Source organism: Equus przewalskii, chromosome 14, assembly GCF_037783145.1.
Source record: "Equus przewalskii isolate Varuska chromosome 14, EquPr2, whole genome shotgun sequence".
Classification (NCBI taxonomy): Eukaryota; Metazoa; Chordata; class Mammalia; order Perissodactyla; family Equidae; genus Equus; species Equus przewalskii.
The window spans coordinates 83978278-84004185 of NC_091844.1; the positions used below are offsets into that span (position 1 = coordinate 83978278).

Consider the following 25908-nt stretch of genomic DNA (forward strand, 5'->3'; position numbering starts at 1 on the left):
GAATTAATAAGTGCACGGCTATCAGAAGAATGAGATTAAGCGTCTGATAGTAGATAGACTCTAACGTAAGTGTCCACCTTTGACCCCAGTAGCATGTCTTGGGAATCTTCTTCTATTTTCCTCATCTTTAAAATTATTCTATTTTGATCTTCTCTATAGTTAATCTTTATATATCAATAAATACACACTTGAATATACTTAGTTGATGAGAGGTTAATTTGATCTGGGTTCTGTGAGCTTTGTGAGTTCTTGGTCCATCCAGATAACCCCTCGTTAATAGACACTCAGCTTCTCTTTCCACCTTTCCCTCCCCCATCGCTGTGTGTCCATACCCCGCATTCAACTCTCTGCCTACCTGAACAGTGGGAGAAAGCAGAGTGGGGACCATTTGGTCTTGCTGATGGGACTCATTTAGAAATTGTTACACTGAAACTTAAAACGTGGGTCCTAGTATTGCCAACAGTTCTACCACCTATCCTTAGTCTATTCGCTTTCCCACTGTTTTATAAGATTATATATATTCTCCTTTCTCCTCAAACTTCCAACACTTCTTCCTCCATACTCACTTGGGATGGTAGAAAAGTATTTTTGGATAAAATAAAGGCAACTCCACTTCATTCTGCAACACCGAATCTACCACACTGCCTGTCTCTGTCACGATATGCTCTCCTTTCTTTCCCAGGACAAGCAGTAACTGTCCAGAATCCGGTCCAAGGCCAGCTTTTGATTTGACACTGAATCCAGTTGCTGCTTTTTTCCTCAAGGATTTTGCTTCTTCGCTTATCCTGTCTCGTGCATCAGGGCATCGTCCACTCATCAGTTTCTCCCTCTCTGTTGGACCATTCCCACCAACTTCCTTACCTCACACTCCCTTCTGGCTACCTCCCCATTACTCTGCATTCCGTTATAGTAAGACTCCTTGAAAGACGGTCTATTCTTACTGACTCTCCTTCCTCATCTCCCATTCTCTCCTCAACCCCTGCAGTCAGATTGTTGTCCCCATTACTGGTCTGATGTCATTCTTTCAAGGTTGCCCTTAATCTTGGCAAATAAATTTGTCAGCCTTGGTTTGCACGTTGCTCAACCTCTCAGCACCATTTGACCCAGATGATCACTCAGTCCTTGAGATACCTTCTTCACTTGCCTGGCAGGACACTACATTCTTCTCATTTTCCTTCTGTCTCACTTGCTGTTTCTCTGTCTTTTTTACTGACTTCTCCCCTCTGCCTTACCACTAAATATTCCTGTGCTCCAGGGCACAGCCCTTGGACTGCCTCTTCTCCAGATGATCATGTGCAGTCCGTTGGCTTTAAATACTGTCTCCATATTTGAAGCCTCCTAAATTTATATTCCCACTCCGACCTCTCTGCTGAGCTCCAGCCTCATATGTCCAGCTGTTGTTTCAGCATCTCGGCATGGATAGTGAATGGGCATCTCAAATACAACCTGTTCACAATAGAACTCCTGACCCTGTCTCCCTCTTCCCTCTCCCACGCCCCTCTGTGCTTCTACTGTCAGTACCCACTTAGTTAATAGCAGCACCATTTGTCACTGGTGGCTTAGGGGAAAAACACAGGCAAACTCCCTTTTTCTTACAGCAAATCCACTTTACTGGCAGGTCAAGTCAACGCTTCCTTTGAAACCTCTCTCTAATCTCACAGCTGCTCACCTTTCTACTCAGCTCACCCCAGCCCAACCCTCATTTCCGACTTGGTCTGCCGTAATAGCTTTCCCACCTGGGCTCATTTCCTCTCATGCCCCCTGCAGTCTACTTTCCACCTGTCAGCCAGAGATCCTTTTAGTGTGTACTGGGTTGTACTCCTCCCCTCCCCTGATGAAAACCCTCCAGTGGCTCCTTTGAGAATTGAGAATAAACTGACAAACTTCTGACCACAGCATGTAAGGCCCAGCAAGAGCCAGAGCCCTCCCATTCTCCCTCGCTCAGTCCCCCCAGAGCTCCCTATCAGAAATGCCCCCACTCTAGCCCTTGGCCTGCTTTATTTTCCTCCATAATATGTATTATTGTCTGATGTTATATCTTATATTTATTTTGATTGTCCCTCCCCCTACCTCCCAAATCTGAGCTCTGTGAGGACGGAACTTGGTCTTGTTTGTCATTATATCCTCCTCACCTCGATAACGTTCACCACCAAGGGTGCTTGTGTCCCCAAGGAGACATTTGACAGTGTCTGGAGACATTTTTGGTTGTCACAATGGAAGGGGGTGGTGCTACTGACATCTAATGGGCAGAGGCCAGGGATGCTGCTAAATATCCTGCAGTGCAGAGGACAGTCCCCTACAACAAAGAGTGATTGCCAGAAAATGTCAGTAATGCTGAGATTGAGAAGCCCTAACCTAGGACAATGCATAGTTGATGTCAAATATTTGTGGAATGAAAGAATGAATCTTTCATTTAATGTCATAAATGGAGTGTTACAATTATACTTATTTCTCATTTTAAGAGCAAACATTATCATGATCTACTTCAGTGCCTAAAGTGACTTGTCATTTGATGTGACAGTTGAGTCAGAAATTACTTCAACAGATTTCGTGCTTAAGAGTTATCTCCTGTCCTTGCAAATGGTGATACCTAGTTTGACTTGGTAAGATTGAGCTGCGCCTTGATACCCTGACATTGTCTCGGTCTTGAAATAGTTGGTACTGAAAGTGGAGCTCTGTTGCTGGAGCACGAGAAGTTCTTTGGTAACTTTGTGGTTGCAGCGGATCCTTGCAGCGCCATCCTGGTATTTGAGGTGGAAGGAACAGTGGAACGAGCTACAAGAGAAAATCTATCAGAAACATTTTGCTCGTAACAGTTTTGAGCCCTCAAGAGAAAATGCTTAAGGTTCAAAACACTTTTAAATGTAGAACAATAATTCTGGAAAAATTTTAAGAGGAGTTTTGGCTAAGTGGTGACCTAGTTAGTGTCAAATGGACCAGAAGCGCTGTTTTCTCTATTGATTGTTGTTTATAAAAATATGTATGAGAGGGTCCTGTCGACTTTTCTTGGCCACAGAGTGTTTGTGCTTTCTAAGGAGACAGCTTCTCCTGTGAGAGAGGCAGAGGGGACGGTAGCGTTTGAGGAGCCTGCTTGCTGTCCCAGGTGCACTGCTTTTGTTCATGATAGTTCCTGTTTGTCCGTGGATGGCAGACTTTCTAAATGGAACTGGTTTTAAAAAGTAAATAAAAACATACACTCGTAATTCACTTATATGATAATATATATAGTCTAAATAGCCTCCTAGGTTACTAACCATTTTCACCAGTCTACCTGCATTGACAACTAGAATGCTTGGTAAACTATAGATACCAGGTGCCATTTGAACCGACCTCAAAGCAATTGAATTAAAAATGTTGTAAGACGTCCTGGATTCCTTTCTCTCTTACCCTCCACAAACAATCCATCAGCAAACCCCTGTACTGCCAGAATGTATGCAACTGCTGCCTCCCCCACTGCTCCTAGCCACTGTCACCTCCTGCCTGGAGATCCCAGGAGCCTCCTGCATGGTCCCCTTTCCCCACACGGGGTCTAGAGGGATTCTTTTGAATCATAGGTGTTTTAAAACCCTATTTTAGTTTTTCATCACATTCAGAAAAAAATCCAAAGTTCCTGTCATGGTTCGTAAGGCAGGTCCTGTATAATCTCACCTCAGCTCTCCCTGACTCTCCTCCTTACTCTTTTCCCTGTTCAGGCTGCTCCAGCCACACCGTCTTTCCTGCTGCTGGATATGTCCCCATCTCAGGGATTTCGCAGTCATTGTTCCCTCTGCCTGGAATCCTTGTCCTGGATATGCCCATGACTCCATCTCTCACTTCCTTCTGTTCTCTGCTCAGTTGTCACCTTATCAGAAAGGCCTCCTCTGACTTTTAATATAGTGAAATACCCCCTTCTCTTTGTGGCGCTTAGCATCTCTGGAAGTGTTTTTCATAGATATATGTATATATATTTTTTTAATCTGTTTTCTCCAACTGTTATGTGAGCTCTGAGAATGCAGACTTTTTCTCTGTTTTGTTTATTACAGTGTCTCTAGACCCTGGAGTGTACCAGGCACATAGTTGGTACACACATAAATTTGTTAAGTGAGGGAATGATTGACTAGTAAGAGATGATTCTTTATGCCATTTCTCGTCCATCAGGTTTCATCATGAGGCATTAAGTAGAACCCCTTCGTAGTTGTTCATAGAGATCGGTATAGAAACTCTTCTATCAAAGAATACGGCTGAGCGTTACTACATCTTGATCTTTTAAATTCTTATTGTATAGGTGCAGGTGAAAATCGAAGCTTGTTTTATTTTGGAAATGGTAAGAGCAGTGAGGTAGAAGATGATTATTCCTATCAAGGTTTCCGAAAGCTTATGTTACATCTCACAAGTTGCATGTCTTTCAATTGCAGGCGCATGCCAAGCCTACTGGAGTACTTGAGTTACAACTGTAACTTCATGGGTATCCTGGCAGGCCCACTCTGCTCTTACAAGGACTACATTACTTTCATTGAAGGCAGATCCTACCACATGGCACAATCGGGCGAAAACGGAAGAGAAGAAATACAGTATGGAAGAACAGAGCCGTCTCCAAATGTAAGATCAGGGGATTCACCTGGAGCCTTTGTAGCGTGTATCGATTAGTCCTGTTGATTTAAAGATACTGATGTTTTCAGGTTTTGAATTTACCCATCTATTTCTTTAAAATTATTTTTCAAGATAAATGAGTTTTCACACTGTACCTGGTAGTGATGCTTCATAAAAGTACAATCATGATTAAAGAGAAAAAATAAGGTTACGTAAGAAACTGTGCTGAGTTCCTCAGTGGGAATAATGCTCTGTATTTAGAGAGTATTCTACAGGAAAGCCCTTCTCGTGGAACCGCCTAATTTTCCAGGCTTTTGCCTTCCCTATACCTTATGTTCCAGCGATTTTGGAGTGTTCTCTTTTCCTGTCTCACTTTTCCCTCTCCTCTTCCCCATCATTGCCACTTGAAATCTTACTCGTCTTTGAAGGTCTCCTTCAAATATCACCTTTTCCACAAAACTTTTTCTGATTCCCGCAGTAAAAAAGATACTAAGAGCTAACACTCTGGTAGCACCTCCCAGGTGCCAGGCACTGTTGCAGACACTTCACACTGTTACTCTTCAGCCGTCACGACTGTCGGAGGAGGCGGAGGCTGTTCTTCTCACCATGTCACAGATGAGGACACTGAGGCTAAGTCATTTGACCAAGCTTTCCCAGGGCGGCAGTAGGAGAACTGGAATTCAAGCTCAGGCAGTCTGCCTCCGAAGCCTCACAGCCAAACACAGTCTTTACTTCCCTTGAACTGTGGGGGTACCTGGAACTGCCGAGATGCTGCTTTATCAAGAAAGACTACGAGGCTGTGTGTAGGCAGCTCAGTTTCTGCTGGATTTGATCTGGTAGGATCTGAAAGTCCCATGAGAAATAAGCCAATCAAAATATCTGTGAGACAAAAAATGGGGGCTGGTATGTTTTCCCAGAACGTGCGGCTTGGAGCAAAGGATCACCCTCCTTTCTAAGTTATTGTAAAACAAAGAGCGGATGAAGAAATGTGCACCCATTTGCAAAAGCTCTTACGTTATCTCTTTTCTGCTATGTGACTCGTGTTTTATATCAGAAAGGTACTTTTGTCTTCATCATCCCCGTTACTGGTTAAGTGTTAATTGATAAATGCCATTTCAGACAGGGTTGAATTTCAGACTTGAAATTGAGTGTATTCAGATCTCTTCCATTGACTGTTTTGTGCCTCCCAGCTGACCACTCAACCCTTTAGAGGTCTCACTGCCCTAAGAGAAAGTAAAGATGAGTATAGACGGCTTCGATATTCCAGAAGTTAATTCTGGAATACTGGAAAGAGAATGAAAGCCTAGGAATCAAGATATGGGACATAATTTTGTAAAATATTTGGAAAGTATCAAGTGCTACCGACATGTGAATAGTAGTAAATAAAACCTAACAAAGAATAATACAAATTTATATATTACTTCTATCACTTCATTCTGAATTTTTATGAGATAATGTTCTTATAAAATATTACTTTCCTCTTTTGAGTTATAGACATCATAAATCAGAGATTTTTAACAATGGCAAATACTTTTAATATCTCTCACTGTTTTAATATCTTTTAAATTTAAAATCCGTATGTATATAGTTCACACAGCCAAATAGTGGTAGTTATTTACAAATCACTCAAAGGTGTTTGGAAGCTTTTTGTGCATCAGTGGGGTGTGTAGATACTGAAGATCCAAAGTAGGACGGTCAGGTAGCCAGTGCTGAAAAGAGGACCAAAATAACAGGGACTTAAACAAGGCAGAAGTTTATTTTTCTCTCAGGTGACAGCTCAAGTATGAGGGGTCCTTGGATAATATGGCAGCTCCATGGGTTGGGGATCCAAGCTCTCCCCTGTCTTGGCCATCCTGAGGGTGTTGCCCTCATCCACATGGTCTAATTTGGTTCACTATTAAAGTTGTACTTGTTACTTATGCTGACATCCTATTGACCCTGTAGCTACATTCAGCTGCAAAAGATGCTGTGATGTGTGGTCTTTAGCTAGACTTCTGTGTGCCCCCCAAAAGATTCCATTGCTCTGCAAGCAGGGGATGATGGCTCCTGGGGAACACCTGTCAGTCTCTGCCATGATGTCTATAAGTCTTTTCTTGAGATTGTTTGTTTCTTTCTTTTCTTTTCTTTTCTTCTGGTGAGGAAGATTGGCCATGAGCTAACATCTGTTGCCAATCTTTCTCTTTTTCCTTGAGGAACACTGTCAGCAAGCTAACATCTGTGGCACTCTTCCTCTATTTCGTATGTGTGATGCCACCACAGCATGGCTTGATGAGTGGTGCATAGGTCTGCACCTGGGGTCTAAACCTATGGAACCCCAGGCCACCAAAGCAGAGCACTTGAACTTAACCACCATGCCACCGGGCCAGCCTGTGTGATTTCTTGAGTGAAGGATCCTCCAGTCTTCTGCCTGGAGTAGGCAGACTTGACTGCTGGTCTCTGGAGGTGGGCAGGGCGAGGGAGCTGAGGATTTCTCCTCTCAGGATGCAGACTTCCTCCACAGTCTCCACGTTTTCATTCCAGCACTTAACCGGCCCCCTCTCTGGACCCGTGTCCCTAAGCCTGGCTCTTCTCTGGTTGAGCTTCTCTGAGAATTAACTTCTGGTCTCCTGCTAGAATGGTGGAGGGGTGTCACCTTACTAAGCAGGGAGGCTGTGGGAACTGGGGGGTTGCACCTGGCTTCCCAGTGTTAGGCCCCTCACTCTCGCCTCCCGAGGTACCTGATCCTGCTTTCTGTGAGGCTTGGGGTTCTGATTGGTGTGTGCCCCACCTGGCAGTTGAGATCAGGTGCATGTTACTTTAATTTTTTTTTTAACTGAGACCTGGAAACTTGTATATATCATCTAAGGACCACAGTATTTCTCATTATGTTACTAAGATGATACATGCAACTTGTAGATTAATGTAAGAGGCCATTCATTTCATCTCACTTCGTTTATAATTACAACTTTTCTCTAATTGCCTGTTGTAAGATCTCTTTCTGTTCACATATATTGGTTAGATATTTCGATGAGGGGTGGAGAAAGCTTTGAAAGACAACCAGGAAAAGGAGACAGAACAGCTGCAGCCCAGAGTCCGTGAGCCTTCAGCACTCCCTAGCCGGGGCAGGCCGAGACGGCAAGGGGGCTTTTCAGACAGGCCGTGAATCGGATGTGTGCTTTCCCTCCTGCCTTGGAGCCGTTCTTCTGGCACTGTTACAGAAAGGGTGCAGATGTGGATGGTCATCTGCAGATTGCTTTAGTTAATTTGAACATTATTTGATTACTCTGCAGGGCACTCTGAATCCCAGTATTTTGTTACATTCCTTCCTCTGGATCCAGCCTTTCCTTTCTTCTTCTGCTTGTTTCTTTCCCTTTGTATCCTGTATAATCTCCTTTATATTGAAGCAGATCGAAATATTCTGGCCTGCTAGGAATAGAAAAACATCATGAGTCTGGTTCTTTCAAGGTGATTTCACCATACCAGAATATAGTAAAGAATGACCTTTTCTTTCCATCAGAGTCTTTCATGCACATCTTTTAGTTTTCTCAAGTGTGTAGCTCTTTTGGTTATATTATTCTTGAACAAAGTTGCATTAAAAACTTTCAGATTTAAAGAAATGTTTAAGTTGTTTGTTATAAAAATAATGTCCATGAGATACCTAGAATTTGGAAAATATAGAAAAGGCACAGTGGAAAAAATAAGCTCTGTGTGTGTATGTGTGTCTGTGTATAATCATACAGAATCCGCTACCAAAAGTTATTAATGTTAACATTTTTGTGTAGTCATACCTGTACACCTGTTTGCTTTTTGATTTTTTTAATTTACTGAAAGTTCTGAAAATGCATGTTGAGGATTCTAGTGTGATTTGAGCCATAACCCAGAGGTGTAGTTAGAGATAAGGCTGGAAATGTTTATGCTGAGACCATGAAGGGCTTTAAATGCTGAGCACAGCGTAGTTTATGATTTTTGACCAGGAGAGTTATAGGGTTAATGCTTCATTTGGGAAGATTAATCTGGCAATAATATGTAAAATGAATTAACAGGAGTATGGATTAAGTTTATGAAGGCTTGTCTTATGCTTTCAGATCGCAGTTATTCAGAAGCTCTTAGTCTGTGGACTTTCCTTATTATTTCACTTGACCATCTCTAAAACATTGCCTGTGGAGTATAACATCGATGAACATTTTCAGGCTACGGCTTCATGGCCGACAAAGGTTGTCTATCTATATGTCTCTCTTTTGGCTGCCAGACCCAAATACTATTTTGCATGGACATTGGGTGAGTAACATGTGAATGGACTTTTCTGTTACTGTGTGGAGGTGTATCTTACCTATAGATAGCCAGCAAAGTGCCCTCTTGAGGAAGTGTAGTTAAAGACCCATTAGAAGAGTCAGAGTCTTGTCAGAGAAACAAACTATACAGCCTATATCCTAAATATAAGGATATATCCTAAAAACTGTTAGGACATCATAAAAACTGGATCAAGATCTGTTTTATTATAATATCAGATAAAAATGAGAGTAAATCTACTTTTATTGTTTAAGAATAAAAGATCATAGAATATAACATACATCCTCTGGGAGCACATGGTAGACTGTTACATAGGTTAATAATTTTTTTCCCTTTGTTTGCTACAGCTGATGCTATTAATAATGCTGCAGGCTTTGGTTTCAGAGGATATGATGAAAATGGAGCAGCTCGTTGGGACTTAATTTCCAATTTGAGAATTCAGCAAATAGAGGTTAGTGACTCATCAAGAAATTAGTTACCATAGGATAGTTTAGGGACCGTAACTGCTTTCATAGGTTGGGATGTGTTGTCCCAAGAGTGGCATTGAGGGATTTTTAATGATACTCATTCTTCCATTCAGCCAGTATTTATTGGGCAGCAACTGCATGCCTCACACACGGGGAATCCAGAGAAGAAGATCCCTAGGACCTGGGCCCTCTTGGGGCTTTAATCTGGGGGTGGTCACAGGGCTACAGAAAGATGGGTTATGATCAGAGTGGTGGGATGTGTGCATGTTTATAAATAGGAATCTAGCTGAGATGAGATGGCTCAGGGAAGGGGTCCTAAGGAAATAATGTCTTAAGCTGAGTCCTAAATGCTAAGTAGGAGTGAGCCAGGCACCCCAGGGAGAGGGGGAGCAGCCTGAGGAAGTGGGAAAGTGTGTGGCTCACTTTGGTTCATGGCGTAGGGAGTGGTGTCAGATGAAGCTGGAGAAGTAGAGGCCAGGTCAAGCCCAGTCTTAGAGGCCGTATTAAGAGTTTTGAACTCTATTATAAGAGCAAGGGGGCTGTGGGGACCTGAAATTGGCCACCCCAAGATATGTCTCTTTGGCCTCAGGATTATTTGAGGCTGATTGCTTTTGATAAACTGGGACAGGGAAGGAGGCTCTGAGGAATGGAACTTGCCCTTTGTTAGGACACATTTACATTTGTAAGGTAAATCTCTGTGTAAAGGTGCCTCCCTCTCTGTACCAGAAAGAAGAAGAGAGATGACCTTCTCTCTGGAAACTCTTAATCAATGCCAAAGGCAAGGATTTAAATCTGCATTTTATTGTGCTTGTCTGGTAACCTCCTGTAACTGACTTCCCTCCCCCTCCCAACGTTGGCATTTCTTTAAGGATTAAGCATCTTTCCTTAGGCTAGGAACTGATTCCTGTGCTCACTTGTGACCACCCAGCTCCAGACAATAGAATTACCTCCTGCTACACCCACCGAGATAGCCGACCACTACCTGCTGTGTCCATCAAGCGCTGTGCTAACAGGGCAATCTTGTGACTATTGTGGGAGGGACATTTCAATCACATGTGAAACACCCTGTTTGGGGGTATATAACCATTCTGTGCACCCCACTTCTTCGGTGCCCTTTCTTCCTTCGGGACAAAAGGCCCCGGGCCATGGTTTCTCATAAAGCTTTGTTTAATTTTCTCTTGCTATTCTGTCTCATGTGAATTTGGTTCGTTCTCTGGCCAGACGAACCCACTTTGGATAGAGGAAAAGTCTTCCTCCCCTACAGGGCATTGTGGATGGGTTGTATGCAGGCAAGTGAGATGATCGTATATGTGTTTTAGAAGAATCTGGCTACATCAAGTAGAATGTGTTGCCCTCATGAGCCAGAGTGATCTGTTAGGAGGGTGTCGTGTTAATCCAAGATGATGGTGACCTAAATCAGGGTAGTGACAGTGGGACTCGAAAAACAAACACGTTGAAGAGCTGTTAAGAGATGCAGCAGAACTTAGTGATCCATTGGAATCAGCAAGAGAGAATGAGTTATGAGTCATGCCCAGCTGTCTGATTTAAATGACTGGGCTTGTGGTGATGCCTTTCACTGAGATAAGGAACAAAGAATAGGCACAGGTTTGGAGGGAAAAATAATGTGTTCACATTTCAGACTTAACCGAGTTGTCCAGCAGGCCAGTGAATGATCAGATACTGGCTGAAACATCGGAGCTTGAGACAATAATTTGGGAACTATCAGCATGTAGCATTTCAAGTTTTGGGAGAGACCACAAGAGTAGCCATGAGAGACCCGTGAGAGAATAAGAAATGAGAGCCCCGAAGGACCACCATACTTAGACTGGGCCAAGGAAGGCAGTGCAGAAGGAGTGACCAGAGAGGGGAGAGCGGACCTTGCTTTGCAAGCCTCTGAAACGATTGTTTCAAATAGGAGGAATTACCAAAACTTTGGGTGAAAGGTTGACAGGGACCTTTATAATGAAGGCATGAGGCTCGAGCCCCCACCGCGCCTCAGCATCACTGACGTGGGACAGCCGGAAAGTAAGTGCATGTGGATGTAGTGCCCTCGGAACTACCAAACCATCTCTCAGGTAGTCTGGCCAAGATACTTAAACCTGGTCAGGTCTCTAGATCTTTCTAAATTTAGAGGGAATATGGAGTATAGAGAAGTAAGTTAAACCCAGATCCAGAAGTGGGAAACTGTAGGACAGATGACCCAATTTTTCCCAACAAATAGATGGCATGGGAGAAGTGGGGACAGATAGGGGCTGTTACAGATTAAAAGACACTTCAGTCACATGCACCGTGTGAACCTTGTTTGGATCCAAATTGAACAGGCCAACTGGAAAAACATGTTTTTAATCAATCAGGGATATTTGACTACAAAATGGGTATTGGATGTTGTTGAGGAATTGTTAATTTTGTTAGGTCTGATCATGGTTTTTTAAAAGTCTTTAGTTATTGGACATAAAGTGTGAACTATTTGCAGGTGAAATAAGATGTCTGGTATTTGCTTTGAAATACTCTTAACAATGTCAGTGATAAAAATGGAGAAGGGAGGGAAAATTTGATAGTTGTGGAAATTGGGTGATGAGTATGTGGCAGTGTTTCTAACCTTTTGTTCATTATTGCTACCCTAAGGAGCCTTTTGAGACTTTTTTTTTCCTAATCCCCCCATGAAATTTTAATACCACAGTATACAATATACTGTGTATCTGAGTACTATATGTATATATGTGCTTTTATACATAAAAAGAGCAAGATTTTTTTTGCCCCATAAGAACCAGTTTTCATCCTCAGATTTTGACAAGAGTAGTAAATAATGGACCACAGAATCTAAAATGGTGAGAGGAAAAGAAGACAGAGAAGGAGAGAGTTACATAGGGAAGAAGTAGAGGCCAGGAGATCAGAGGTTGCCTCTGAAGTCAAAGGTAGCTTGAGTGCAAAGAGCTTGAGTGGGGAGGCTGGGAAGGCAGGAGGGTGGTGTGCATGTCGGCTCTTTCAGAGGCAGCAGTTCCAGGTGGGGCCGGGATCCCAAATTGCTAGGGAAGGGCAGCTGAAGAGGCTGAAGGCGAGGGAACTGAGAGACTGCAGCTTGATGGGGCGTCCAGTCCCCAGTGAAAGTCATTGAAAGGTCATTTTCATACTCTGTCAGGAACTTCTTTGGGATAATTCCACAACAACTTCTGTAAATATTAACGTGTAAGAGAAAATGGTGATAATCCATTTACCTCGTAGATGTCCCTACAATAAACAAACTCCTTTTATGAATGATGTCACTGCATTAGAAAAACAATATTAAGGTGAGAAATCAGTACACTGCCATCATTGTCAAGTAATTTATTTTTAGCACAAGGAAATGTTATTACTTATATTTAGAGCTTCATTATTTTGTTGGCCAAAGAAAAAAGTTTCTTTGTTTTTCAGATGTCAACAAGTTTCAAGATGTTTCTTGATAATTGGAATATTCAGACAGCTCTTTGGCTCAAAAGGTATGTTCCTTCAGGAACAATCGTTAGCTGTACTTTGGCATCTAGTACTGGAGGTTGAGCTTCACTGAGTTCAGATTCTTGATTAAGAGTGTGTTGAGTCACATTGTGACCTTGGTGTTACCCAGGAAACACTGTGAACATCCTCTGAAACAAGGTCCTATCACATCTGAAGACTGTTTTGGCTTGTCATAAATGTAGCTGTCACTGACTTCTCAGCCCATCGTTAAGGGCCTCTACCAAGGCCTGGGATCAGCAGTATCCTCTGCTCTCATGCATTGATTTGGTTAAACAAAGTGACTATACAACCTGTATACATATGCCCTAGATTTTCCAGAGCAGTTCCAGTATTAAAATATTTCAATTCAACAGATCTTTGTACGTTAGGCGCAGCATACAAAGATGAATAAGAGAAAAAGACCCAGCTCTGCAGTCAGACAGTTCACAATCTTGTTAAAAGCACAGCAGTGAATCTACACACACTGTTCCCTGTAGTGAGGGTGATAAGAGAGCGTGAGCAGGAGCAGAGAGGGCACAGAGGGAAGAGGTGCTCACACTGAGCTTTGTGGTTGGGAGTCTGTCAGATGGACACGGGGACGGTAAAGGCTGCCCAGGCAGAGGGACACTGACAAAAGACGAAGTTAGGAAATTGCACAGAAACTCCAGTGATTCTTCTCCTTGTTCTCAGGGAGACACACTGCCCTCTCTTGATCTTATTGCATGAAGTATTGCCGCTGTAACGATAGGGCTCTCAGCACCATTGTGTGTGAAGCCACCTTCTTTTATAATGTCCTTTATCGTATGACAAGTTGAACATCTTTATCTGTTGAGATATCCAAAATACCTTATCATCATGTCCTGGTGCCATGCAGTCTCCCCAATGGCTGCACATTTTCTGAGCTAATCTGTTGTGTTACTTTTGTTGTTGTTGTGTATTTTGTTTGTTGTTGTATATTTTATATCTGGTACCTTGGGAAAATCTTATTTTCGAGTTCTCTACCCTCTTACAGGAAAACTTTAGACTAAACCCAGCCTACTTGCCAGAAAGAATAGTGTGGTTAGATCAGTTGAAAGTTCTTTATCTTAAAATAATATAAAATAAAAATAACTTTAATATTAAAGTTTATTTTTGTAAATAGCATAGATTCCGAAACACTAGAAATGATCATTTTAGCTATGACATATACCAGTAAGAAGATAGAAATTAAATTTATTTTCTTGAATTTGACAATAGCTATAACCTCCCCATAGTTGCAGATCAACTTATTGCCTAAGATAACTTGTGGTTATCCTGTCAGGTAGTAATAGAATGACGATTGTGGGCTTTATAAACTCTAATCCCTCACTCCTCTTTGCTCTCTCTGGTTTCTAGGGTGTGTTATGAACGAGCCTCCTTGAGTCCAACTATCCAGACATTTATTCTCTCTGCCATTTGGCATGGGGTGTACCCAGGATATTACCTGACATTCCTAACAGGAGTGTTGATGACATTAGCAGCGAGAGCTGTAAGTATCAAGAATTTCGTTTTATACTTCATTGGTAGTCCACTTGAACTGGTAGAAAAGGGCGAGGAACCCTTTTATGTGGCAGACCTTATTTCCTTGGCCCTGGTCAGCCCTCCACTCCGGCTGGAAGTGAGGTGTGTGCCTGGCATGTTTGTTGAGTGCTCCTAATGGCTCCACACTTGGTTCATGTGAGGAGAAGACCTGGCACACAGGAGGCACCCACAAAGTGTTCATTGTCTTTACAGAATTTTCTGAAAGAGAGCTAAAAACTGAGTTAAATAAAGATGATCAGACAGGTAGGTTTATTTTAGAAATGTTGCCTGAAGGCTATAGCCGTTGAGTCCTCTTTTAGATGAAGAGTGGACTATGGATAGGCCTAGATAAAGGGGATACTCTGTAGAGTGTCTGCTTGGTTGGGACCTGGAGTAATATTTTGGGAAACAATTGAGAAAGTAAGTTGGTGACATGAGTGGTCAAAGAAGGAGGACAATTTAGTGTTAAGTTCTCAAAAGTCAATCAGAGGAAAGTGACCTGACAAAAATGGTGTTTGAGCAAGCTTATTATGACACTGACAGGTGAGATGGCTTCATTTAACAAACTAGCAAATAGTTACTGTATTCAATTTTAAGATACCTTGGGGATGTATGAGGCAAATACCAAGAAGTATTAACTAAGGGCTATCCCTTCTGGTAGCTTGTAGTCTAATTAGGGGCATAAGGTGTATGGATATGTGTACGTGTGGGTGTATACATACACCACAAGGCATATATGATACGTTCCACGGATTTTATGGATGGTAAGTAGCATAGATGTTGAGAGATGAAAGAAATCCCTTTTGGTTGAGTTGACTAGAGGTGGCCTCATTAGGAAACTGTGGTTGGATTTGGGCTTTGAAAGATGAAAGTTGTAATAATGAGTAAAGTGTAATGGGGGGAGAAAACTATCTTCTAGGCATGGAAATGACGTTCGCAAAACCAGGTTTGAAAGTGCATGGCGTATTTAGGAATGACAAGTAAATCTAGTTGAAGCAGAGGCTTCGTGTGTGCGTAAATAGTGACGAATTCTGGAAAGGCGGGGGGGTGGGCTGGAGGGAAGTAGGGCAGTGATAGAAGAATTTGACCGCGCTGGGGAAGAGCCTAATCCTTACTCTTCTGCGTGTCAGGCGGACAGGTCAGGCTTGTAAGCATGCTTATGGAATGCTGAAAACCGTGCCTCAGGGAAATTGATTCGCCATTGGTGGACAGAATGGAAGGGAGAGTGGGGAGCTGCTGCGGTGAGCTAGGCAAGAAGCGGTAGGAGCCGGGTTTCGGTTCTGGTCACTAAGAATGATGGTCTCTGTATGGAAGAGCCATTAACCATACACCAGATCACCTCTGAAAAATTCATGTGGCATCCTCATGGCAGGGCCATGTTTCACCTATAAACAGACTAGACAGGAAGAGCGGGAAACAGTAGAAAAAAGAAAATAATGTTTGGTTAAGTTTGCACATTTCAAAACTGAAATGTTTTGACTTTCTTAGAAGCTAAAAAAAATATTAAAATAGTGGTTATTAGAAGACATCTTTTGAGAAGCTCTTCCCAGCTTCCATTAAAGAATGAATAATATGTACAGTTGCCGTTTATTTAATAAGTGCCATTTGACCTAGCTCAGTGTATAACATGTATTTGTCTTTCATAAATCACAAGTTAAAGAAGAAGAAGGATGTCTCATTTCGTAGTAGTAGAAAAATTTCAAAGTAGATTGAGCTTCATTTGTATACTGTAGTTTACCAATTATGATTTAGGGAGCTCTAGGCAGTGTTATTTTTAACTTTTGGGGGAAACTTTTAATTTTAATAAAACTTCAAATCTACGGAAAAGTTGAAAAGAACTCCTATATGCCCTTGACCCAGATCTACACACTGCTGTGTGCTTCATCACACTCCCTCCATGTTTCTTATACATACGCGTGAGTTCTTTTGAACTAGCTTTCCCCACAGTGGCAGACTCCCACCAGCAGTGTATGGAAGTTGCAGTTATGTCACATCCTTGAAACAGGTAATGTAGTCGGTGTAATTTTTAAGCAATAATAAAGATAAAGCAAATATTTTTGTTTCTTTGTTTCAGATGAGAAGTAACTTCAGACATTATTTTGTTAAACCTCCCCAAGTTAAATTATTGTATGATGTCGTAACATGGATAGTAACTCAAATAGCAATAAGTTACACAGTTGTGCCCTTTGTACTTCTTTCTATAAAACCATCATTCATGTTTTACAGGTAAGTGTTACCCTTAAAAATGTGCCAGTGGGAATAACTTTATTTTTAAGAGAAAGCTCTTTGCTATTGGGCAGAATAGAAAAATAGTACCATAGCCTTATTTCTTGCAGTTAAATGCATTTTCACTTATTTTTTAATCTTAAACCAAGCAGTCTCAAGTTTTTTTATGGAATGATTCACACCGCTCAGCCCTCAGAAGAGAGTGTGGTTTAGAGAAATATCAGCTGCGTAACCACTGCCTCAAATCTCTCAAAGATTTAGCTAGAAAGTGTCTCTGTTCTTTCTACACTTGGATGTTAACTAGACTTTTATCATGGTGATCATTTCACAGTGTATACATATCGCAAATCATTGTGTTGCAAACCTGAAACTAATGTAATGTTATATGTCAATTACATCTTAATTGAAAAAGAGAAACATCAGGTTACATTGGGCCTGTCGTGCTGTAGTTTGCTCACTGCTGCTCTTGAGTCAAGGTGTAGGAGGTTAAGCTTAAGAGGAGATATTTTGGGAGCAGAAGTAAAAGATACCTTCTGATAATCAAGCAGCTCTGGGTGAAGTCTGTGGACTCTGAAAAGGAGAGAGAAACTTTAAATAAGATGGACAACAAAGAACGTGACGAAGCAGTTTTAAAAAAAAGAAAGTGTAGCTTATTCTTTACAAGTAATTATCAATTCTCTTAATTTCTTTAATCAAAAGAAGTAAATTACTTATGTTTCATTTATTGGTTTCCTTTTCACTCTTGAATGTTTCATTGGTTGTTTGTCATCTTTATGTTATAGAAATTGTCTTGAATTTCATATTTTATCTGTTTATCTCCTCTCCCTCCCCCACCAAATTCCACTCCCCCCATATTAGAGTAGGGGTATCTTTGAGATCAGAAACTTTATTCTTTCATAAATTCCTCGTTACCCTAGCATTTAGAATGATGGCACAGAGTATATGGTCACAAAATTGTTGAACTGAATATGACGATTATCATACAGGAAGACCTTAAGTAACTCCTGCTAAAATTTCCATTTGAACAAGATTGTTACCTATTTTTAAATGTGATCGAGCTGTTGGTTAGATTTTCTGTCCCAGGCACTTTGCTCGCAGTCACTTGAACTTGCAGCTGTAGAAACAGTTTAGGTCACTTTTGGTTTCTAGTTAATTTGGGAAATGAGACTTCTAATAATGTTTTTCATAGCGTGACCCCTCTTTACTTTCGTGGCAGTAACCGTGGAGCAATATTGCCTCTCTGTTTCTCGTGTCGTTGGAATAGTTGTGAGTAGTAGGGGAGCCAGGGTAGCACAAGTCTTCACTCTCACTGCGTTCTTTGTTTGCTCAACATGTAATTCTGTGGATTTGAGACATTATTTTCAGATTGCTGCAGCTACTAAGAAGTACCTTTCTGTTCTGTTTAGCCGTGACCTTATGAACCCTCACAGAGGAATGTAATGTGATACGCAGTATCATGCTCATAAGCAGGCTGGGTTATACACTGCTTTATAAATACCCACTGGCATGCACTGCAGCTTGCCATCTCATGGGGGAGCAGGAATAAGAGAATAATGGAGGAATGTACTGATCCGAAGTGGGGCGTGTGACATTTTGACAAGTGCGCAGTTACTAAAGATTGTTCATTATAAAAAATTTAATAAAGGAAACTTTTTTCTTTTTCTTTTAGCTCCTGGTATTACTGCCTTCACATTGTTGGTATCTTAGTGTTGTTGTTGTTGCCGTCGAAAAAAACTCAAAGAGGAAAGAACAGACATGAAGATATTCGGCTGTCACGATCCAAAAAGTTTGATGAAGGAGAAAATTCTTTGGGACAGAATAGCTTTTATACAACAAACAATGTTTGCAATCAGAATCAAGAAATGGCCTCCAGACATTCATCTTGAAAGCAACGATGTGGAAAATACTCTGACAGCTGTTTTTTGTATGTTAACAGAAACCAATCTTAGCACCTTTTCAAGGGGTTTGTGTTTATTTGAAAAGAGATTAATTTGGGGGAATTGGACAGTTATAAATAGGGAATCTCCTGTGTACCAGATTGGAAATGGAGTAAAGAGCCCCTCCCATGCCATGTCCCTATGGGCCACGCCTTATATAAAATATTTTCATTATTTCCATGGGCACTCAGGACCTCAGCATATGTCCACAGGATCACATGTGTGCCCTGTTGCTGAATGTATGTTGCGAATCCCAAGGCACTGAAGAGGTGGAAAAATAATTGTGTCAATCTGGGTGATTGAGAGAAATTAACTTTTCCAAATGAATGTCTTGCCTTAAACCCTCTATTTCCTAAAATATTGTTCCTAAATGGTATTTTCAAGTGTAATATTGTGAGGGCACTATTTCAGTATTTGATATTGTGTGCTATAAAGGAATTCTGGAGGAATTTGAAACAGGATATTTAAGATTGTGGATAGTTTAAAAATGCAATAAACATCTCAGTATTTGAAGGGTTTTTTAAAGTATCTCAGATGACTACAGTACATAGTGAAAGTGTAAACAGGAATGGATGCCAAATTATAGATAGCTGATTTTCCTGGAGAGGTTAATTACCTTGTGTCAGTCAGAGAGCCCTTCAAGGAAGAATTTCTTAAACATAATTAAAGGTTGGCGATTTGATACTTTAAGCTTATTTTCTTATAAAGAGAGCGAAAAAGATGACGACAAAGAAAGGAAGGAAGGAAGGCATGAATGAAGAGAGCACTGTGTGACCTGGGGCCAGAGCCAGTGGCAGCCGTCACAGGGCCCAGGTGCACAGTGCAGGGACCAGGTGCTCAGCAGGAATGCTTTCCACCCTTATTTATCTGAGCTCTTTGTGATTATGTAAGACATAAAAGTTTAATAACTTTTTAATATGTTGGATGTTTAAATGAAATTTATCAAGCATAAATTATATGGAATTATAAAAGGATTATGAAAATAATAGTGGTAGATTGCTTGAAGGTTTTGAAAGAGAAATCACTGAGCAGGGTTACTGTCTAGCTAATCACTTTCTTATCCGTGACAGTTTAATTCAAATTTGAGTAAGTTTTAGGGAAATGAGAACTTAAAGTCATTGGGTTTGAACCACATTTTTAGAGAATATAAATTAGTTTCCAAGCTCTTCTCCCATTAAAATTCTGCTCTTAACTCTTGTTAATGAATTTTAGATTCTGTAAGTAGAAAAATGTGCTTTTGTCTTATGGACCATTTTTCATCATAATCTCGCCTTGTATTAGCAAGTATCTCCTTTAATCCCGCAGAGTCGTGTAATGGCTGCAATAGCCAAAAGCAGAAGTGTGGGGTGTGGGATGTGAGGCTAGCCTGGCCACAGGTCATAAATCACGGACCGTGAGAGTGACGGACGGGCAGGGCCTTCTGGCTTCACCTTTGTTTGATCAGTCTTTTATGGAATTCATTTTTTTTGCCTTAAATTTTTTAATGAAATGCAAATTGTCTGTGGTGAGTCTCTTTTCTTAAAATTTTTGTCATTAATAAATTTGTAAATGAAGTTAAGGACAGAACAACTATCTGGCTTAAGCTATGTGATATTTCATTTCAAGATGAGAAAAGCACATGGACTTGGAACTTTTGAGATCTTCATCAGCAAAAATGTCAACGTATCTTTTTAGAACTTTGGAAATATCCTAGTCTTTGTTTATATGAAATGTTTTTTTCTGAAGGTAAATTTTTTCCACCTGATGAGTTAGTCTTGCCCTGTTCTCTCCCAGGAAAAGATAGAGAGCTAAATAAATTTTCTCTATTTTCTCCTATGCCGAAATTAGGCTAGTTCTGTAATGTGAGAGGATAGAAAAGAGTAATCATGGAAAGTATCAGGCCCCCAAAATGTCTCCTCAGTTTAATTAATGCTGCAGAGAATCTGATCACTATTAAGGAAAAGTAAACAAATTTAGAATTTAAAAGACAAGTCTAGGCATGTCGTAAGGGAAAACAAGAAAGCTTAATAAAAACTTTCTTTTTGTTCAGCCTATCTAACCATTTACAAATAATCACCATTTATTTCTATTACCTGACTGTATTTTATTTCTCAGCCTGTAGCTCTAAAATCACTGTTGTCTATTTCTTGCTCAGTGAACATAATCATAGCACTACCATCCAGAAAGCAACATGATTGATGAATTCTCCGTTACTTTGAAGATAATACATTATATATACAGTTTGACTGATTTTCATCCCCCTGGATAACTTGTTTTTTGTATGAAGTGGTTTTTGGATAGCTTTTCTCTAATTTTGGAGAAATTATAATCACAGGTATGCAATCTAGAAGAAAAACTAAAGAAATAATTCTAATTTTCAGCTTGACTTTTCTCCTCAAGAAAAAACTTTTTGTGCTCTATAAAGTGAATATATCTACCTGGAGTGTTTAAGGATTAATACTAATACTTACAGTAGAAGAGTTGAAAAGTGGTTTATCTCTACTACTGGTAAGTGTAAGGGAGTGCTTCCTTCTTAATCAACAGAATAGGATTCAGTGCATATGTGTATTATTTCTCCACTCTCCAGTTGTCCTGAAACCACTCCAGAGATGATCAGTCAACATCATATTTATACTTTTGGTTAATTATTATACTACTCAGGGAAACAATGAACGAAAATAATTATTCTTCCCTCAACTTCATTTTCTTGAAACGGTAACAGTTTAATTTGATGTGTCTCAGCTGTCACCATTTCACAGGTGGCTTAGTCTCGGGTTTTAAAATAAGCATTTTTATTGGAACTCAGGATAACCGGGGAAATTTATTTAGCTTCTAAAATGTCTAGAATAATAGAGAAGGTTTATTTGGCTTCAAAAATGTCCTTCCACCATTTACGTGGCCACCATACTTTGGGGTAAAAAGTATTTTTGTTACTGATCCCTGCCATGTGTGACATGCGCATACAGAATTTCCAGATACCAGTTTTGAGAAAAACTTGCAGTGAAGAGAATGGTTCTAAAAAGTGACGTTAACTTAGGTTGAAGCACTGATTGTCCTGGGACGAGACCTGGGTCTTCATCTGGCTCAGTCATCAATGAGCTTATGTCCTCTAGAGGAAAGTTCCTTAAGAAGCCCAAAGGGTCGGTTCTGAACGTTTGTGCCCAGCTGTGTTTGTAATGAGTGGAAGCCTCAGCAAGATCCGTAAGAGTCACAGACAAGGGCGGGTTCACAACCGGGACTGTTGTCATGGCCATTTACTTTTATTACTTGAGCTCGAAGTCCTGACGTTTCAGAAGATGTTCATAGCAACAGAAGAAGGAAAACTTTTCAATCCATAAACCAGAAGGCGTGGCAGCACACCATTTCTACTGAAGATAGCCCCTAACATGAGTCTTTCCTAATGAAATTGTCTCTGCTGAAGAAAATATATTTTCCTTTTACCTTCTTTGCTTTTTCGGTTTCTGTTTGTACTATGTAAAACTGAAGAAGATATATGCTAAAAAATACTTTATGCAAATTACCAACTTCACTGGGCAGGGTTTACCACCATGTAAGTTCTCAAATATTATTTTATTCAAAGATATTTAAAGCATATTTAACTTAATTATACCTATTTTAAACTATAGAAAAAATTACTTAAAATTTTTGCCATTAAAATAATTACAAAATTTAGACTTTTATTCAAGGACTAGATTACTTAGGACAAAAATCTTTCCTATTTAAAATTCATACCTTGTAAATTTTAATTTTTATATTCATGAATAACTCTGGACATTTATACTTTTTTGTTTCCTCCTTATTATAAATCGTTCAGAATTACTAGTTATTGGTTTTAAGAGTTCTACATTGTAATTGAAAGAAAAAATTACTTGAGAGAATAATTGTTTCAGAATGATGCCTGTTGCTGTGTCAGTGAAAGATTTGTCCAGAGTTTTAGATACAAACCAGTATTTTGTGGAGTTTTCTTCAGCCACTAATAGTCCATCCTGGCTGAAATTGAATATATCAGATTTAACATAGGTGCAGAATTCTGACTAACACTGTGAAATGTGATCTCCACTGCCCTGCAGGACTTTCTGAAACTGTTACACTGCCCAGTGTGCATTTAATGAATGGCTGATCGTTTCCATACTTATCTGAGATGCTGAAAGTTCTGCTTTCCACAGCTCTTCCTTGCAAAAGTGGGTTTGTATCAGTGCACCTGAGGGGAAAGATTTGCATTTAAAAAAAGAAATTCCACTCTGAAATTTGGATTTGAAAGATTGGAATGTAGAGAGGGTGTCTACAGTGTTTTTCTGCAGCACCAGGTAGTCAGATCTATTCATAGTAACTCTCATCGCAGAGTAAAATTTAAAATGAAATTTTCCACGTTGGTATTTTGTAGGAATGCTCTTATAATCCAGGACTAAGCTGCTTTTTGAGGCTCTTGTTGTACAGAGGATGTAGCCAATTACATTTTAATTGGTGGGCTGTTTAATAATGTTTTTATATGTTTTAAAATATTTATTTTAATAGGTTTTTAACATTATGCAAACCCCTGTAAAGAACTGACAAGCTCTATAGGTCATTGATCTGAAACGGAGTCTAAAGACACATTTTTGTGCTGACTAATTTGTCTTGCCTTTAAAACTGCTTATAACTACAGTCATGCGCCACATAACGACGTTTCATCAAGGGCAGACCACATGTACGACCGTGGTTCCATAAGATTAGTGCCATACAGCCTAGGTTTGTAGGAGGCTATCCCTAGGTTTGTGTAAGTGCACTCGATGGTGTTCCCACAATGACAAAATCGCCTAATAATGTACCTCTCGGAACGTATCTCCATCGTTAAGCAACTGTTTGCTGTTTCTTCTAGTGTGCCGTTTATAAAGCAAAAAAACAAAACAAACCCCCAAGACTATATGTTCTATAAATAATAGGATAAAGATCCACGTAAACCAGTCTAAAGCTTTCTCAGTGATGCATAGCCGTCTGTCCAGTCATGTTTTTATCAAATTTTGCTACTATAAAAAGAAATGGAAATAGAATGAAAAACCCAAAGTTACAGAGCAACATCAGTAGAATGACTGACTAGCTGTTTTCTTAATAACGTGTTTGAAATGGAAAAAGTGACCAACTGCCTTTTACTGGAGTCGTGAATGACTGTATCCTGCCCAGTCTCTATTTTGGGAAAACTTCTTTGAGAAATTGGTTTGTTAATATTCCTTTTAATCCTTTCCTGCTAAAGGACAAACACGTGTAAAGAGTTTGACAGACTTTTAAAATATGCCTCTTTCCCAATTTTAAGTATTTTTGGTTCTGTGTATATGAATTCGTCAGTGAAGTTCATTTGCTCCTGAGTTTCTATCACAAGGAGAGAAGAAACAAACATCCAACACAAATGTGTTCCAAACAGTCGTCTCCATCTTCCGGCACCCGTATGCAACTGCCTCGCCGAACAAGAAGATGCACTACATAGAGCAATAAGAGTGAAAGTAAGACTAATTCAGATGAAGCAAGAAAAACCCTTCTGCATACCGAGTGGAAGTGTGTGATTTCATTCCTGCCTTCCTTTCGAAGTTCTCTCTCGATCTCTGCCTAGGAGTGGTTGAGCATCGTTACCCAAACGTGAGGAGGGTCCAGCGCCAGCAGCCAGTATTGACAGTCCTCATTTGCCAGCGCCGGCAGCCAGTATTGACAGTCCTCATTTGCCTTCCCTGGGTGAGAATAGAATGTGGTGGTCTGTGCTTTTTGTTTTTATTATTCCAAAATATTTTTTTAAAGAAGTGTTATTTTTCAACAGATCCATAAATTAGTTCTTGTTGTATGGTGAATTTAAACTACCACTGTGTCAGTTACACTGTGATGTGATAATTTCATAACCACTCATTTCTAGTGTCTGTCCTCAGAGCTGCACTAGTGGCTTATTGCTGGGTTTTAAAGATGTTTTTAACTTACATATAAATGTTTTTTTTTCTAATTTGTGTGTCTTTAAGACTGATTAAACAGTAGTTTAAAAATACACGTGTGTGTGTTTGCTAATTTCAGAGGCTTTAAATGCCATCCATAGAACTGAATACCAGGCCTATCATGAGAAATAATGGTCTTTTTTATTGAAAGGTTTTTCAATATGATGATGTTCTAAGGAGTCTTGACTCTACTTTTAAGGTGTTTAAAAGAAACTCTTGTCAGATTATGAACACTTTGGAAGGCAATTAAAACAACTTTAGTATATAGTATCTTTTTTTCTCTCCTAAAATAGACATAAAGTGAAGAAGGTGCTGACTTTCCTCAATTAAAAAGAGAAGGAGTTGGCTTTCCCAGTCCTGGTGTTGCGCTTTCACTGTACTTATGTCTGTATCTGGTTTTTGCTTTTGAGGAGCCGAGCACTGGGACTTCCACCAGCTTTCTGTACCATGATTACAAACTCAAGGGGACTTTGGAGGGTGCTTCCGGGCTCTTCTAGACGCTGTCACGAGCAGCTGTGAAGCACACATCTTCCATTAACTTGTACTGTTGTACAGAGATGCTAGGCTGAACACGTGCAAGGAAGTCCAGTTTGGGTGCTTTCTCCCTGGAAGGCCTTAGACTGTATTGGCAGATTTAAATGACCCCATTTTGAGATTCAGGACTGTGCTGAAATTGGACCATGACCAAGAACAATATGGACACAGTACCCACAGCTGCCTGCAGCACAGCCCTTCATGTGTCTATGCTGACAAGCAGGTCAGCGAAGGTAATTTCATTTGCTTCACAGTAAGGAAGGCCCTGGAAGGCCAGATGGTAACAGACCTCCTGTTTTACATAGGTGAACATTATAATGTATTTTCTATTTTTCCTTCAGTTATCCTACAGTCATTTAATGAGTTCCTCCCAAGTGCTGGGTAACTAATGAGTAAATCACTGCCCTTGCCTTCAAGGAGCTGAAACCCACTCGAATCTAAAAAAACAGAAAATTGTCAAGTTACATTTATGTGTGTTTGAAGCAGTGAGAGAGTAAGTCACACGTACACTTCTCTTTCTTTATACTGGTGCACACAATTTTCCTGAAAGTAATTTTCTTTCAGGGGCACAGTTAGGCCATAAACAGATACAATTAATTAAAACTTTTATTAACTTTCACCAAGAATAACAGAAAAGTAGACAATGGAATGATTCAAGATACATCCAATATAAGGAAGCAGCCCAGATGACTATCATCTGACTTTCTGAATCAGTTTGCTCAGGGAGAAACTGACTAAAAATGAAGGACTCAGGAATTTCATACTAATAATCATGTGCTCCTGACCTTTTGTTCCATTAGGAATTTGGCCCCATAAACCAGGGTGAGTAGATATTTTTAGTGTATGATGGTGGTGCTCTTAGGAAGATGCTGTGTGAATGGGTAACAGCCTGAACTTCATGCTGCTGCAGCAATTGCATGGAAGCGGCTTTTGTGTCTACAATTAGAGCATTTCAATATATTTATG

At 40.3% G+C, this 25908-nt stretch overlaps 1 protein-coding gene across 3 annotated transcripts in view; it reads left to right on the forward strand.

Annotated features, from left to right (window-relative positions):
- The window catches only part of MBOAT2 (membrane bound O-acyltransferase domain containing 2), a 126461-nt gene extending 102000 nt beyond the window's left edge, over positions 1-24461 (forward strand). For all 3 annotated transcript variants that reach the window (XM_070574509.1, XM_070574507.1, XM_070574508.1), the window contains 7 exons: positions 4395-4578; positions 8634-8826; positions 9186-9289; positions 12717-12781; positions 14151-14283; positions 16390-16541; positions 18211-24461. In XM_070574509.1, coding sequence (XP_070430610.1) covers positions 4395-4578; positions 8634-8826; positions 9186-9289; positions 12717-12781; positions 14151-14283; positions 16390-16541; positions 18211-18427 — 1048 coding nt within the window. In that variant the 3' untranslated portion in view covers positions 18428-24461. The remainder of the gene's footprint in view (positions 1-4394; positions 4579-8633; positions 8827-9185; positions 9290-12716; positions 12782-14150; positions 14284-16389; positions 16542-18210) is intronic.
- The last annotated feature ends 1447 nt before the right edge of the window (positions 24462-25908 follow it).